Consider the following 17,127-nt stretch of genomic DNA (forward strand, 5'->3'; position numbering starts at 1 on the left):
GGTTATGCTCTGGCTTTAAAGGAGGGATTTTGCCAACCCAGCCATACAGAACTGGTCAAGGTGCAAGTTGAGTTACAAAATGGCTGGGGAGTTCATCCCATTTTCTAGATGTTGAAGTCATCATACACCCATGGGGTCCTGTCATCACCCCCATAGAATAAAAAAGCATAAAGATAATCTTGTATGTGAGCCATTGTGTAGAAATAGAAAAGCTAATTTCTCTGAAGTTTACCTCAAGTAGTCTAGCTTAGGCAAGCAGCATTTACTTAAAGAGGATCAGAGCTATAACTTCATATCCACCAAGATGTGTGATTGAGACATAGTTTCTCTGTAAAATTACCCTCTTTTTTTAATCAAAGAGAGCCACATCAGGACTGGCCTGTCTGCAAAACAAGTCCAGTTTTAACAAACTGGGCCTAATGACTTCCATAAGCTCAGCAAGAATAATGATTGATCATACGGGCCTTTTAGAATCTGCTTTGCCAGAACTTTTTATAAGGAATCTCTAGGTTGAACTTTTAGCAGCCCCTCCAGGCCAGAAGCCAAACCAAGCACTTGCAATGAGACATGGCGGCAATACCTGTAGGTGTGGACGGGTTCCTCTTCACGGGGTCGCCAAAGTATCCTGAGTTTCCTGCACCTGCCAGGAAGCGACAGTCTTTACTCACCTCACCTGGTGAGGGGAGGCTACTGGGAGCTCCGTAAGCAAGGTATCAGGCCAAAATCTCCATTGGCTTTGTGCCTCCACGTTTCATAAAGTCAGCCTTAGTCCCTTAAAGCCGTTTGGTCATCTCCGAGTCTGTGCATGTCTCTCAAATAGGACATGCCAGTGAAGCCCTGGTAAAATGACCAATATATATCCAATAATGTCCTGTGATAGGAACAGACTCTTACGAACTTCTGCAAATGACTATGAGGGCCATGGAAGGAAGAACACTCATGGAGAGACAGACCTTTTGAATTTCAGAGGGATCAAGTAGAGAGAAAAGGGAATGATCTGATTTGTTTATAAATGATGCCTTTTATCATATTTCTCTGCAAGTCAATGTTTTAGCACTTTATCCTGTTTGGAAAAGGTCTAGATGTCCAATGAACTTAATTTCAATTACCATCCACACAAAACTTAAAGGTTTAGGTTACCAAAACCTTTGAGAGCTATCTTAACAATTACCTGTGAAAACTTTGAGACGGACAAGGTAAAGCATCATTTTAAGTCACCTTGTTGCTAACAAATCGCAGCTCAGGTACCTCGGGCTTATTTGACCTTTAGCAAACCTTGACAGGCTACAAGTTTCACATTAAATGCTGATAACTTTAACGATATATCTATATTAATTAAACCAACGCTGGGGGTACCTGGGTGGTTCAGGGGTTGAGCGTCCATCCGCCTTTCGTTCAGGGCATGATCCCAGTGTCCTGGGTTGGAGTCCTGCGTCGGCCGCGTCGGGCTCCCGGCAGGGAGCCTCCTTCTCCCTCTGCCTATGTCTGCGTCTCTCTCTGTGTGTTTCTCATGAGTAAATAAGTAAAATCTTAAAAAAAAACCCGAAAAATTAAATTAATTTAAATACAGATTATGTGCTACCCGGGTCCACTTTTAAAAACTAGTGTGTTCCCCATTTGTCAATGTCTACCTATGACACTGCTGGGGAAATCTGAAGTGAGCAGTGTCCGTAGCCAGTAACCAAGCTGGTGCAGAAACAGGAGCAGGGGCAGGGGGAGACAGAAGAGGCAAAGAGCAGCCAGGAGGCAGAGCAAGAGGGTTCCCACATCTAAAGCTCATCCACTTGAACAGATGAGCAAATGCCGTGTTCTTCCACCAACAGTGTAGAATTAGGCCATCCAGATCAGGCCGGGGAAGACACGGAACTTCCCCGAAACAAAGAGAGTTTTGGCAGCTGCTCGGGAACATTCCTTCAAGTCTCCATCTGGAGCTAGACTAACCTTGGTTGGCTCCAATGATACCCATTAACCTGGGAAATGAATGAGGGAGAAGCCCCCACATCTCTTAGGAGGAGGAACAGTGAGAGAGTCAGTCGCAAACTGCTTTGCTGCAGAAGGCCTGTATTTCTTCCAGAGGCCTGGGTTTATTTGGTTTATCCCTCCTAACATATTGGATAATAGGGACTTTACCAGCCAACATGTTCAGGCCAACACATTCTGCAAGAGCCCCTTGGGTCGGGGGTCCTGACGGAGAGCCCCGTTCTCTGCAGAAGAGATCCAATGATAGATCCCGTGGAGGCCAAACAGTGTTACAGAAGATCAGGCCTTCCCTACATTTTGCAAGTCAAATTGTTTCCAGCTGGGTAAAAGGCACCCCAAGGGAGAGTCCTTGGGAACTGAAGAAGAGACTGTGCCTTGCCACGAAGGTCACGCTTTATTTCACCTTGCTTTGAAGAACCCACAGTTTTTCACCCGTGGAAAACTCTAGACAGGTTTCCAGGGAAAAATGTCCAATTTTGCAGTACCCAATCCAGATTAATTTTTGTGGAGGATGGTTAGTTTCCCATCTCGTGATCCCATGGTAATCAGTTACCCCGTACCTTTTACAGAGAGGTTGACTATGCAGGCATCCCTACATATCAGCTCTCTCCTGTCAACCAAGGCGTCCCCTGTGTGCCTACCCATGGTGACAGAGTGGCCTAATAACTTGGGTTGAGGAGGGATCAGGCTGGTAGGAGCAGCCACTCTTAACTGTCCGTCACCTAATCCTCCTTGGCTCCTCTGGATTCCTCTTTCCCCCACCCCCCCACCCCGATAGAAAAGAAAAACAAAAGTGTCCTAATCGTACAGATTAGCAAGGCTAATGGTTTAAACTGTGATATTCTTTTGATAAGGATAAGGAAGCAAGCAAAACATGTAGGGTCTCTCAGGGGGGGAGGCATGTGCTGCTTACGGATGAGGCTTCCCCAGGGCGTGAGCCCCAGGGCCGGTCTCCATCCTTTTACGTGTCTCGGAGACCCGAAGGCCATCATGGTGGCCAAAGGGCAGGTTCAGAGCGCTGGATTGCCAGTCCTTATGTCCACTCTCCGGATGCACCTTAAACTAGCAGGGAAACCTATAAATGACCTTATTCTTCAGAGCTCTCTTGCTGGAGCCCTCATTGTTTGGTCACGTGAGTTTGCTTGCATTCCTAGCCGCACGGTGCCTGATGTGTCAGGCCCATTACAAACCAATTTCAATTATGTTTCCTCGCCTTACCCCTGCTACATCTGTTCACACACCTGAGTGTCGTATGTGAGCATGGCCCCACTATAGGCAAAGTCGCTGAGGCAGGGGAAAAGCCAATTAAGAAAACCAGAGAAGGAGGACCGTCAGTGGAACTTGTTAGGATCAGGCCACCATTCCCTTCTTTTGAGGAAGCGGGATTGACCAAACCTTTCTCCAGAAGCCTGTCACCTGGCTCTTGAGACCAGGAGCCACGCTATTCACCTGTAGCTGGCTGACAGGTGCCCTGGTTTGCTGTTTGTTACAAGAAGAGGTTATCCAAGGGAGAGATGTCTCCCAGGAAAGAAAGGAAAGAGTCTGCATTTACTCACCCTTTGGTGAGCACGATCCCGGGTTTCAGCACCAAAATGCTCGTGAGAACTTGGCTCTGGTCTCACGGAATCCAAGAATGAATCTTGTGGACAAAGGAGAGTGACTAAAGCCATAGAAGCTTATGAGGAGAGGACATGTAGAAGGCTCTCAGCAGTGAGAGGGGCCCCGACAGGGTTGCCACTGAAGGTGTTTTTGGCTGGCCATTCACAGAGAACCTGACTAGGGAGTTTCTGGCCTTGAGATTTCTTGTGTCGTCATGAGTGGATGACATATGGCTATTTTGGGGTCTGGTGAGTCTCTGTGCTTACTATGTAGTGGTCAGAGGATGATACTCCCTACCTTTCAGGGCTCGGGGCCAGATCCACTTCCTTACCTGTTTTTTTTTTTTTTTCCATCTCGGTGTCCTCGGGAGTTATGGGAGCCTGGTTCTGGGGCCTTCCTCTTACCTTTCCCTGCCTAGCCCGATCTATCCCTAACCGAATTATATACTTTGTAAGGAATGAGTAAGACTAATTTAAACACCTCATCCCATGGCTCTGTCTTTACAATATATGTTTTTCGAAAGACCCCCACATATAAAGGATCACCTGATGGGATATGGAGATTATGCATGTGAAGCCCTTAGCACAATGCCTGAGACTGGATGGTGTTCAGTAGGCAGCAGCTGCAATTTTGTAGAATTTAGATCAGTGCCAACCTTGGGCTAAGGCCTTCCTCAGATAACCATGCATAGTTCTGAGATTCTCCTGTCATGTACCATTTCCAGACATTTTGGGGAGGTGCCATAATTTCTTCTATGCAGCAACGATGTGGGGCTAAAAACCATCAGTAGACATGTGAAGGTAAAGCTGGAAACGACCCAATGGCAGAAAGTCCCTAAAGATCCAAGCAGAGAGGAGGGGCACCTGGGTGGCTCAGTCAGTCAAGTGACTGACTCTTTACTTTGGCTCTGGTAGTGAGCTCAAGCCCCGCATCGGGCTCTGCAATCAGCGAGGAGTCTGCCTGAGATTCTCTCCCTCTCTGTCTGCCCCACTCCTGCTTGTGTGCGCTCTCTCTCCCTCTATCTGATAAATAAATGAATCTTTGGTGTCCCTGGGTGGCGCAATCAAGCGACTGATTCTGGGTTGTGGCTCAGGTTGTGATCACAGGATGGTGAGGTGGAACGCTGCATCAGTCTCTGCACTCAGTGCGGAGTCTGCTTGAGATTCTCTTTCCATTTCCCTCTGTCCCTCCCATTCGTTCACTCGTTCTCTGTCTCACTCAAATAAATAAATAAATAAGTAAGTAAGTAAGTAAATAAATAAATAAATAAATAAATAAATAAATCTCTCAATCAATCAATCTTAAAAAGGTAAAAGATTCTGGCAGAGAGGGAGCTACATAGGCAAGAAGATAGAGACTAGCTTTCTACTTTAGTGCAGTATGTCCTGGTGTCTCTCCTAAGAAAGAGGTGTATATGTACCCTCTAATGTTTACGGACTGGCATTTACAAGGTGTTTCCACCTTGTAATACCAATTGTCCCATTGGAGAGTCTACTGATTGCCTCTTGTTGGTAATTGCTGTGGGTGGGCAGCATCCCTTCTGAGACACAGGAAGATTTTCCCAGGAAAACACCCATGGACCTCTTATCACATTATTATTTTTTTTAATCACATTATTTTATCACATAGTCAACTACTACTTACCTAAGCAATACATGCATACCAATTTATTCTATACCACTTATGTCCCTTCCTTTTGTCATCCCGCGGGCTGCTGATCACTAAGTACACTATGTACTGAGTATTGCCTCTGCCCGCTCACATAAAACCAGATGTCTTAGTATGAATACGAGAACTTTCATGGGGACCTTTGGAGTACTTTATTTTTGCCTCTATAGCTACTGGAAAACTTCCCAAATGAGGACCTTCTTAGACATTTGGAACAGAACTTCAGACGCATATACCAACACATGCTTTGGCTTAAAAGGAAATTTCTTTACGAACATGTGAAATTGGGCAATTAATTTCTCCCTGTAATGTCAAAGATTGGATAGCGGTGGAGGACTCATTTGTTCCTGTATACATTACTGCAGTTAGAAAAAGATATTCTGTATGGGCTTATGTTTGAAAACTTGCAAACAAAAACCTGAAAACAAACAGAAGGTTGGTATACAGGGGTCAGAATTGATATTAAAAACAAAACAAGAAAAAACAAAAACCACCCACGACACCATACAGAAAAACGGGAGAAAATCTTTCCTCTCCTCCTAATGGGGTTGTTTTGTTTTGAATGATTCATGGGAGGAATTTCAGTATCTCAGAAAAATATATTTTAAGGGCTTATTCCAAATATATTCTGAAACAATGTCATGTTTATTAAATAACATGCCCAAATGAAGATGGTGTTATGTTACCAAATGTTAAAACAAATGCCCACTACAAAAGGAAGAATCAATTATTCAAGTTCCTAGCTCTCAAGTATAAAATCAGTGTTCCATACTCAATGAATATTAAACTTGAAAAAAAAAAGCACTGTAGGTGATTTATCTTTAAAGACAGATGTGAGGGGATCCGTGGGTGGCTCAGCGGTTTAGCGCCTGCCTTCCGCCCAGGACATGGTCTGGGCACCCGGGATCGAGTACCACATCGGGCTCCGTGCATGGAGCCAGCTTCTCCCTCTGCCTGTGTCTCTGCACCTCTCTCTCTGTCTCTCTCTCTCTCTCTCTGCCTCAAAAATAAAGAAACAAACAAAATGTTTAATTAAAAGGGAGATGTGAAATGCTTAAGCCCTAAGTAATTAAGTACATGTGCGTGTTTGTGAAATATATTCAATAAATCCTAAGGGCAGGTGTCATTTAATAGTGAACCAACACCAATTAAATGACATTTTGGTGTGCTTGTGGAAATGACACATTCACAAACCCATGTCTCAGCACTGATATTTATATATGTAGTTCTTTTCTCCCAGCGATTGTAGGCAGTTTAATGGATTTTAAAACACAATCTTATGTTTGCTTGCAATCCTTTTTATAAGGAAGTAGAGTACGTTTTCTTCTGAAACCATATTGGTATTGGAATTGGCTCAGTAAACTAATGAGTAAATATAAGCGGGTGCACGGATAAGACAGATTTTATATTCTTTAATTTTTTTTCCCTTTAGGCAAAACAATGGAGCCTTCTTTCTGTACTTGTGGTTTGAGCCTTTTGGGGATAATACAGATCCACTGAGGGAAAGCCTAAAATTAAATCATCCTTACTGCTAACAGCTAATTGACAGTGTTAAGTACAAAAAGTCTTCATTACTAACAAAGGGTTGAAAGCTGAATACGTATATAATTGTGGAACTGCCACTCCTCACACAGCTTTTTAGGGTCGGGGTTTTAACAGGAAAAGATTCTTGCACTTAGCAAGCAAGCTATGATAAACAAGACGTACCAATTTCAACTACAATCTTTAAACTACTACAGTGTGGTTCAGTGCAGCTAATGTCATACTTAATAAAACGTAGCTTCCCGTTCTTTCGTTCTTCAAAGTCATCAGAACAACAGGGAATGAAGAGACTTCCGAACCATTGCCAGCTCTTACTGCTGCTGTTTCAAGGAAGGAAATACGGGACATTCGCCTGTTATTCGGGTAGCTGGCATACATTTTGGCAAAACAAATACCCCAATGCTCACATGCCTCCTTAGGTCTTAATATTAAATGTATACTACTTACAGCTTCCCTCATAATTTTGTTTTGAAACTTGGCGATTTCTTCTCTGACTTCACTTTGTTCATCAGTAAGAAGATGTTCATGGTCCTTGTCCAAGGCCTGCGAACTCTAAAACAAGAAGCCTAGTTCAGGTATAAAGCACCGCTTTTCATCTCATGCTGCAAACATGTACAATCAAATTTCAGGGGGCACCTGGGTGGCTTAGTGGGTTAAGAGTCTGCCTTCAACTCAGGTCATGATTTCAGGGTCCTGGGATCGAGCCCCGCGTCAGGCTCTCTGCTCAGCTGGGAGTCTCCTTCTCCCTCCCCCTCTCCTTCTCCCCCTGCGTGTGCCCTCTCTAAAAAGAATACATAAGATATTTTTAAAAAATTAAGTTAGATTTCAAAGGTAACAACCCTTAATATGCAAGGGATGCTCATTAATTTTTCCAAACAAACACTGTACCTGATACATGGAGATCGGAATACTCACTTAAGAAATTTTTAAAATGTTGTGTTTGAGTCAAATATTATTATTATAGAGGCATGACAGTAATACACTTGGCTCCAAACAATGCATTAATAGACAGTTAAGGTCAAGGTGGAGGAAAAACAGATAAAGACTGACCGCCCCACAGAATGAAAATCCATAATTTTAAAACACTCTATAAACACCACGGAACCCTGCAATTATAATGACTGATAATCAGTATAACATATTCCATTGGAGGGAATGAAATGATCTGTAACACGGCCTCTTAAGTCATGAAAAGCAAACATGGTCTAATCCTTACTGTTCACCTAACGAGTCGCGATCTCGTGCATCCTACAGAAAAGGTGCCGTTAGGTGCCGTGAATTTGAAAAAGGATGCATGATCTCTTCCTCCCTTATTCTAGGGAGATAAAAACAGGTAAATTAAAAGCCACACAAATCCTTTGTAATGATTAAGGAAACACCACTTGCCATGACTGTGTGCTGGAAGGTAAGACTGACTCTGCGTTAGTTGGTGAAAGAATAGGACTTCAGTAGGTAAAGGGATGAAGGAACTGAAAGTATTCCAGAAACAAGGAAGTAAAGGTGAGTTAGTTCAGAGAGAGCTGGAAGGGTGGAAGGAAAGGAGGAATGTCCACTTAAAACCACAAAGGGGGGCAGCCCCGGTGGTGCAGCAAAACCTGCAGCCCAGGGCATGATCCTGGAGAGCCTGGATCGAGTCCCGCATCAGGCTCTCTGCGTGGAGCCTGCTTCTCCCTCTGCCTGTGTCTCTGCCTCTCTCTCCCTCTCTCTCTCTCTCTCTCTCTCTGTGTCTCTATGAATAAATAAATAAAATCTTTTTTTAAAAAGGGGAGTTCTGTTACTGGGCAGGGGCAGATGCTGAATACCTGAGGGTTTAACATGGGAACCTAATGACAGGTTTTCAGGAGGGAAGATCATATTGCAGAACCTTAAGAATGGACTGGGGAAGAGAGCACTCAGGTAAGCATTTAATTGGAGGAGCAAGGAATGGTGAGATCCCGAACTAGGGCAGTAGCAGTGGGAATTCAAAGAAAGATACAGTTGCAGAAAGGTTGGAAAGAAAGTCACAGATGCAGAGGTAAAGGGCCGACGCGGGCACAAACACACACACACACACACACACACACACACACTCTCGTGTGCGCGCGCGCACACACACACACAGCGCCCATAGACACAACAAGAAAAAAAAGAAGGGGAATGTGCAGGATTCCATCACTTCCTAAAGAAGTATATCTCTGCCTGAAGAAGAGGTATGTGTCACTGAAGACAATCTGCTGATGTGCAAATATCACACCAGATCATTCTCAATTCACAAACGGTTAGTTTTCCTCTGGCCTTTCATTATGATATACATTCTCTTAGACCTTTCCTTATGATATTTTTAAACTTTTTAAAAATTTTGTTTATTTATTCATGAGAGACAGAGAGAGAGAGAGAGAGAGAGAGAGAGAGAGAGAGAGGCACAGACACAGGCAAAGGGAGAAGCAGGCTCCATGCAGGGAGCCCAACGCGGGACTTGATCCTGGGACTCCAAGAACACGCCCCGCGCCAAAGGCAGGCTCTAAACCGCTGAGCCACCCAGGGATCCCTTAAGTCTGTGTATAAAGTCACTATTCCTCTAGTATTCCAAAAGCAAATGTGCCACAAAATACTCATGTAACACATTTGAATATAAAAATCAGGATCCATCAATTACAACTGCTTACTCGTATTTAACAGAAACCATCAATACAAGGAAAAGACACGTAGAAGTGATTCATAGAATTCCTAGTTTTCACTATATGTTTATTGCTGATCTCAAAACTGATGATCGAACCAAAAAATCATGCTCGAAGTGTTAATAGAGTACCAGTATTCTTCACAATACGTGTATTTCTAGGTAAAATTCCCACGTTGCCATTCCCTGTTTTAAACGACTCCCATCTGGTACACTTAGGATATTTTTTTTTTAGTATTTCTGTATTTTTTTCCTTTTTACAGTCAAGATCTTTAAATCTTCAACATTGTGGAAAAAAAGTTCAAGATCTCAATTTCACACATAATCAAATTTACAAAAATAAGAGTTAAATGTGTGTTGTAATAATGTGAAATGAAAGTCAAAAAAATAAACAACTCCCATAAAAGTATTAATTAATACTAAAAATAAAAAAATGCATTTCCCAATTAGGCTGAATCCAAAACAGTGAGGTCATACTGGACATTGGTTGACAATTTTGATGTACAACCTAAATGGTTTTCCACCCACAGATTCAGAAAGAAACTATCTTCTACTTTTATATACTTATTACGTAGTTTTTCAAGATTTGCTCATTTATTTGAGACACACACAGCGCACGTGCAAGTGGGCAGAAGGGCAGAGGGAGAGAATCTTCAAGCAGACTCCGTCCTGAGAAGGGAGGCCCAGCGGGGCTCCATCCCACAACCCATGGGATCAGGACCCACAACCTGAGCCAAAACCAGGAGTTGGTCGTTCAAGCGACTGAGCCACCCAGGCACCTCTATGTCTTGTGTTTTCTAAGAGCGTATTGTGCTGCCAAATACAACAGACCTTTAAGAATTCTTTGTATACGTTTCTTAATTTTTCCAGCCTCTGGTTCTGAACAATTCTAGCTTGTTGCAGAATCTTTTGTTGCTCCTGAAACATATGCTAGGAACATAAAAGAAAAAGGTGACAAAATGTGGGTCACGTTTATTATTCAGAGAACATAATTACCCATCAGGTTAAAAAGGAAGATTCCTTAAATCGATACCTGTCAGCATTTCCTGTTTTAACAACTTTTGCGACCAAGTTTAGATCATTGTGTTCACCACGCATATACAGAAACAATACACGATGACCCTACCTAGTACCATTAAGTAGGAAATTGTCTTCCTCACCGATATTGAAGACATGTATTAATTCTGGACTTCAAAGTCCAAAAACGGCCCTTCTAATAATCTGTTTACCACAAGTAGGCAAAGACTCTATACAATTATCCTTCCTAACAGTAGTCACAGAGGAGCGATTCTTTCTTAACAACGTTCAAAACATGTGTTAATTCTTGGTCATTTCAGGACACGTACAGACGATCCTAGCCTCTCTGTTCCTTGACCTGCTCTCCAACAATAATTCTGTCCTCTTCCCTACTTTAGTCACTTACGTAGTCAGACCCGGGATTCCCAATAACTGCAACGTCTACATAAGATTACTTAGAGCAAAGACTTGCATATCAGCTCCGTGTCAGGTACTGTTTGGAACCATTTCAAATAGACTTATTACATACGATCTCATTCAACCCTCAAAACAACTCTACGAGGCAGATGCTCTTACCATGTCTCCTCCTTTCATAGGTGAGGAACCTGAGTGAGATACAATTTGTCCCTGAAGCCACAGCTTGTACTGGTCAACCAGGATTGGATTAAAAAAACAAAAAAAAAAACCAAAAAAGTTTCTGGGGCCCAGGCTCCTGACCACTGTGCTATGCTGTTTCTCCACCCCACTCCGCCCCCCACAACATTCCAGCTTTACCTCCCTGTTTGTTGTTCTCTCCCTTTCTTACTACGGTTCAGTACTCTTTCAGAATTGATATCTCAATGATCCAAGGAGTCTTCCTTGTCCCCAGTCCCCATTCTCCTAGTCTCTCTTTTCCTCCTTCTTGGCTTAAATTCCATGGTCAATTATCATACCTCTGCACTTGCACGTGTACCTTGCCCCCTTTCCACTCTGTCAATCTGTGTGGCCGAACCCCAACCCTGGAAGATCCAGCTCTCTGGCCGTTCTGCCACAACTGTGCAGCGTGGTCTCACTTTAAATTCATGATCACTATGGCAGTAACCAAATCAAACCCATAATGCTGCTTGGCAATGATATTCCCCTAGTGCATTCGCTGGCCCGCTCTCAGGAAACAATTCCTGGACTTCCTCTCTGCCGCCCAAAGGCAGCGCCTCCTCCACCACTCTAACTCTTAACTGGTGACCTTCCTGCATCACTAAATAGAAGCCATCCAAATAGAATGTTCGGCCTCCCACCACTACCCATCTGGGCTATCTTCTACCCACCCTTACCCATCTGGGCTCACGGACTCTACATTCTCTCCTATGTTTTTGCATGACCTCTTGCTACTTGAGACTTTGATACAGTAAAGAAATCAATAAAATAGATCAATTTTAAAGCCAAGGCTGATACCAACAGCTAGTTCTGCTTCCTGTTCCTGGGCTTTCCTCATGTCGGTATCCCACTTCTGAAAGAGAGTCAGAAACTGCTGAGAGTATTTGAAATGAAGATTCTGCCTGTAAAACATGATAACGAGCACCGTCACACTCCACAAAGAGATGAGAAAATTAACCATATTTTGCAGGAATACTGTAACAGCACAGTATAGTCTCACGGGAAACAGAAAGGGCACACAAATGACTATTACCAACAGTATTGTTCCTAAGCGACCAATATAGAAGCCTTCTCACATGCCTTGCCTCTTAAATACTAGCGAGGATATACCATAAAATCAATTTTCCAGAAAGACTCATTTTATCTAAAAGCAGCTTACTTTTCATTTCTTCTTCCTGAAGAACCTCTACGTTCGGATGCAGTAAGTAGATGCAATGAGGATGTTTTATCGAAGATTCCCGAACAGGAATATTTCACTTAAACAGTTCCCCTCTTTGGCACAATGATTTTTAAGAAAGAACAGTGAACGCAACTTAGCTACAATGTGCAAATTCTTTATGATATAAAGTTAACCTTTTCTACAGTGAAGGAATACAGTTAACTTTCACTGGGATAACACTGTCAGATGTTTACCCAAGGTTCGGCTAGTGTAGGTCCAGAATGACTATGAATTAAAAGAAAACTATATAGGAAGAAAACTCCTACAGGAAGAGAACTCAATTGTTCTTTGAAAGGGAGGGGAGAGGTCTTCTTTACTGGCTTCTAGGAATTACACCTCAATGCTGATAAGGAGTGAGGTTAAGAGAATTTATCCACGAAGAAAAGAATCAAGCAAAATCTCTTTTTTAATGGAAAATTCAATATAATAGCATTCGCCTTCCGTGATTTGCACCAAGGAATACTAAGATATGATACATGGGTCCTCGTGGCTTAAAAATAACAACCTCACCTTAGTTTTTGTATTTTCCAACCTTGCTCCATTTTCTCGTTAGTGCTTTTCAGAGAAGCTTTTGCATTTGCTTCAAACATTTTTCTTTTTGCCAGAAGAGCCTGTATAATGCCACCTGTGTAGAACATAGATATTCGTTGAAATTTCACGCCGAAAATTATTTGGTTTTCATATATACGATTCAATATAAGTAAATGTTGCCTCAGCAATAAGCAAAGACGCTTCAAATCTATACTGCAGCATCGTAAATGTCCAAACAGTTATGTCGCATACCTGGAACTAATATCATGTTGTGTGCCCATGACGCTCCCCCCCCAAAAAAAAAGTAAAAAAAAACCTAGAACACAGGCGTTGTTTGAAAAAGCCAGATTTGCTCGCTATTTTCCATAAAGTCTTTGCAGTACTAGTATCCTGATTCTCATTACTCTAACTGCGGGTTCAGAGATAAGGAAAGGGGGATAATAATCAAACGACATTCCATTCTCAAATGCGTATAAAGAATCCCAAAGATAGACTTTAATGTCCTTGTGATAAGACAGGTAAAAAGCAAACTATTCTGAATTTATAAAATATCCTGCAACTCAGGGGACATGTTTAGATGGATTACCATTAGGATGCATTATATAAAACATCACAAGAGCATTTTCTTAAAAACGACCCCAAAAGGAGAAAAATCATCATATCGCACATTAAAGAATCATTTTTCAAGCGATCTAGTGAGTGATGCTTTTAACTGTGCTTTACTAAAAGAGAGCAAGGCTGTGACTGTAAAAACTCTAACTGGAATAAATGAGTTCAGAAACACTTTTAAAATATTTTCACGGGGTAGCCCTGGTGGCTCAGTGGTTTAGTGCCGCCTTCAGACCAGGGCCTGATCCTGGAGACCCGGGATCGAGTCCCATGTCGGGCTCCCTGCATGGAACCTGCTTCTCCCTCTGCCTGTGTCTCTGCCTCTCTCTCTCTCTCTCTCTCTCTCACCCCTCTCTCTGTGTCTATCATGAATAAATAAATAAAATCTTTAAAAATAATAATAATAAAAAATAAATAAAATATTTTCACGGAGCTTTTTCCATAGCACTTTTATCCATAAGTGCTGCATTTCACCGAATCTTAATACTTCAAATAAAGCTTTGCAAATCGCATGATTTGACTTTTTGGATCTACAGTCGATAGTTACTTTTCAGCAGTCATGAAGGATCTGCAGTCTGATAAAACTATTTTACACACCCGGAATCCCTCTACAGTAAGAAGTTTATTAGACAGCTCACAAAGCCAGCCCTTTGTCGCCACCAAATAGAGCAAAGCTGTCAAAACATACTTGCTTGTAAGGAGGGCGATCCTTATCGAAGAGCCACAGATTGACTTGGGACTCTTTGCTAAGTGTCCCGTCCTGTAGTGCAGATGGTGTGACTGACCTCTGACCAAACAACAAAAAGCTTAGGAGTCTGGATATGACATTTCTCTGCAGCTACGGGAGTTCTCTAGTTTGCAGCTATACGGTTTATTAATGAGAAATGACGACAAAGAGGGTGCTTTTTTGTTTGTTCTTTTGGTTGGTTTTGTTTGATTGATTGATTTTGGCAGGATTCAGTGTGTGCTGCTACTCCAAAGAACAGAGCACTGGAAAGTAATGAAAAGTAACTAAATTAAGAAAAATTAAATTTGACATAAAAACCTGATATGCCACCTAATCTGTGCACACCAAAGGAGGTACGAAGTTTGCTCCGTCCACTCGCTCGCAGAGTACGTTGACGTACCCGTGCATAAAATAACGGCGTCACTCTTACCTCCTCTTGGTGAGTACCATTTTTACCCTTCCAGATCAACAATGGAAAAGGTCAGCACAGAAAGTGGCAAAGTTGAATCACACTAAATACTTGTGTAATATCCTACATATGAGAACAAGGCATGAAAATCAGTCTTGCAGGCCACTCATTAAGATTTCCACCTGTAAAAGCTGTAGGATCTAAAACTTTCCTCTTCCCTGCGGATATCACTTATGCATACCTCCAAGTCCTTGCAGCATCTCCTGTATTTCGTTTCTGTGAAGAAGTTACAGCAAACATTACCGAGGAGACGTAAACCCAGGTCGTATTTGTTTTGGAAGAAATGTCTCATTCTAGGATTTTACAGAGAACAACGGGCAGGCAAGCCGAGTTGACTTGATGTGGCAAGGGAAAATACTGTAAACACGTTACCCCACGTCTTCCTCACGCGGTCCGGGAGAAGACCTCTTTCGCCCATGTTTATCGGCTACTGGATTGTTTCCTGCGTTGAAATAAAAGTGGAGAACATTTTTTTTAATAACACATTTATTTTTTATTGGTGTTCAATTTGCCAACATACAGAACAACACCCAGTGCTCATCCCGTCAAGTGCCCCCCTCAGTGCCCGCCGCGCAGTCACCCCCAACCCCCGCCCTCCTCCCCTTCCAACACCCCTAGTTCGTTTCCCATAGCTAGGAGTCAGAAAGCATTCTTGAGGGAAGGGTGGCCTTTCGATCAGTTTTCGAGGGGGCAATACCGTCACCGCGCGGGCTGCGGGGCCTCTGGCAAACCAACAGCCTTTCAAGGCAGAGCTAGGAAAGGCTGCGTGTCTGTCTGTGCAAGGGCAGAGGAAAGGAGATCGGGGCCCAGGACCACGCGGCGGCGAAGGTGTTCCGGGCCTTTGGCGCGCTTAAACGGCAGAGAACAGCACCCGGCACGTGGGAGGTATTTGGGAAAGAGGGCCTGCAGGGCGCGGGGTGGGGTCGGGGTGGGGTGGCGGCGCGGCAGAAGAGCTGCGTGCGATCTCCGCCTCTGGAACCCTGGTTTGGGACAGGAGGATCCAGCGGGCAGCCTGCGGCAGGTGAAACTGCGCTGGCGCGCACACACACGTGCGGGGGCGCGCACGCTGGAGGACTGTACTGTTGACCTCGCGGAGGACTCGGAGGCAGAGACCTGCCCCGCGTGCGGTCATCTCCGAGCGAGCGCTGTGTCCGCAAAGGTGTGGGGCAGACGGTACCTTCCGCAGCAGCAGCCTCTGGCCCACTCAGCTCTCTGCTGCCTCCTCCGCCCGAATCACAGGCTGCCATTCTCTGAGGCTCCGCAGGGGCTTTCCTCCCCAGGCGCTTCCTGCCAGCCGGAGGCATCCGCAGAGGTGTCTGTCCTCCCTCCGAGGTGTCTGTGTGTCCTCCGAGTTGTCCCGCACCTTGTGAGCCCGAGCACGCGACCGAGAAATGGGGACACGGTCAGCGAGCGTCGGCAGGCAGGGGGCCTCTGCACAGACCGGGCTGCGCGTGTCCTCGTGTGTCTGGCCGGGCCAGGAGGGAGCAAGGAGGATGCGGCCGGCGCAGCCCTGCCCCCCACCGTCCCCCGCCCCGGGGACGGCGACCCGGGGCACGTCAGCTGCCCCGGGCCATCTGCGTGCCGCGCCCTTCCGCCGCACTCTTGCGCCTACGTTGGGACAGAGGCCGGCCCGGCCCCCGAGGTCCCTCCCCGCAGGGCTGTGCTGGCCTGGAGACCCGACCGTGGCCGGGACGAAACCCCCCCGCGTCCCCTGGGGATGCGCGGGGAATAAGCCGTTCTGCACCCGTCGGCAGACAGTCAGGTGGAGGGGGCTCCTCGACGGGCCACCTGGACCCCCAGGACGAGCCGTGGCCCCGCCCCCGGGGGCCAAGATGTCGGGCCCGGGCGGTGGTGTGGCCGGAGGGCCAGGCGCAGAGGGCCCCTCCTCACCAGGTGTCACCCTCCCGGGCCATGAGGGCCCTCGCTCCCGCTCCCCGCCCTGCCAGCTCTGCGCTCAGGGGCCTGGTCGTATCCCGTCGGAGCCCCGGAGGACCCCGTGGGGACGTCACCTCAGAGGTCAGCCCCGCCGCCCCCGTGGCCGCCCCACGCCCTGGTCCCGGACGTTCCAGGATACCCCCCCCCCCCGCCCGCCACGGCCACCCAGTGCCACCGGGTCCGCCTGCCTGCCTGGCTGGGCCCCCCAGGGGGTCGCTATGCCCGGCCCCCGGCCCGGCCCCCGTTTGTCTTGACCCTTCCTCTGTCCTATGCCCCTTCCTGTGCCTATGCCCCAGCGCTAGCCCCAACCCCTCTGTCTTGCCCCTCGGTCCTGCGAGCCTCCGTCCCTATGGCCCACCCCCGCCCCGCCCCACCCCCTGTCTCTGTCGGTCCTCCCTGCGTCCCTCCGTCCCTCCGCCCCACCCCACCCCACCCCCACCGCCACTCGCACCCCCACCCCGACCCACCGCGTCTCTCGACGCCCTCCTCCCTCCGTCCCTCCGCCCCACCCCCACCCCCATCGCCTCTGTCTTGTCCCTCCC

The 17,127-nt window shown here is 45.7% G+C and overlaps 1 protein-coding gene across 4 annotated transcripts in view; it reads right to left on the minus strand.

Annotated features, from left to right (window-relative positions):
• Positions 1-6,633: 6,633 nt before the first annotated feature.
• The window catches only part of LOC140628401 (synaptonemal complex protein 3-like), a 95,550-nt gene continuing 85,056 nt past the window's right edge, over positions 6,634-17,127 (minus strand). For 3 of the 4 annotated variants that reach the window (XM_072817777.1, XM_072817776.1, XM_072817774.1), the window contains exons 2-9: positions 15,828-16,013; positions 15,023-15,092; positions 14,832-14,866; positions 12,825-12,939; positions 11,898-11,997; positions 10,277-10,375; positions 7,237-7,341; positions 6,634-7,109 (exon numbers count right to left, since the gene is read on the minus strand). In XM_072817777.1, coding sequence (XP_072673878.1) covers positions 7,101-7,109; positions 7,237-7,341; positions 10,277-10,375; positions 11,898-11,997; positions 12,825-12,939; positions 14,832-14,866; positions 15,023-15,092; positions 15,828-16,013 — 719 coding nt within the window. In that variant the 3' untranslated portion in view covers positions 6,634-7,100. The remainder of the gene's footprint in view (positions 7,110-7,236; positions 7,342-10,276; positions 10,376-11,897; positions 11,998-12,824; positions 12,940-14,831; positions 14,867-15,022; positions 15,093-15,827; positions 16,014-17,127) is intronic. The other variant, XM_072817775.1, reaches the window with a different exon arrangement.

Source organism: Canis lupus, chromosome X (genome assembly GCF_048164855.1).
Source record: "Canis lupus baileyi chromosome X, mCanLup2.hap1, whole genome shotgun sequence".
In the NCBI taxonomy this organism is placed as follows: domain Eukaryota; kingdom Metazoa; phylum Chordata; class Mammalia; order Carnivora; family Canidae; genus Canis; species Canis lupus.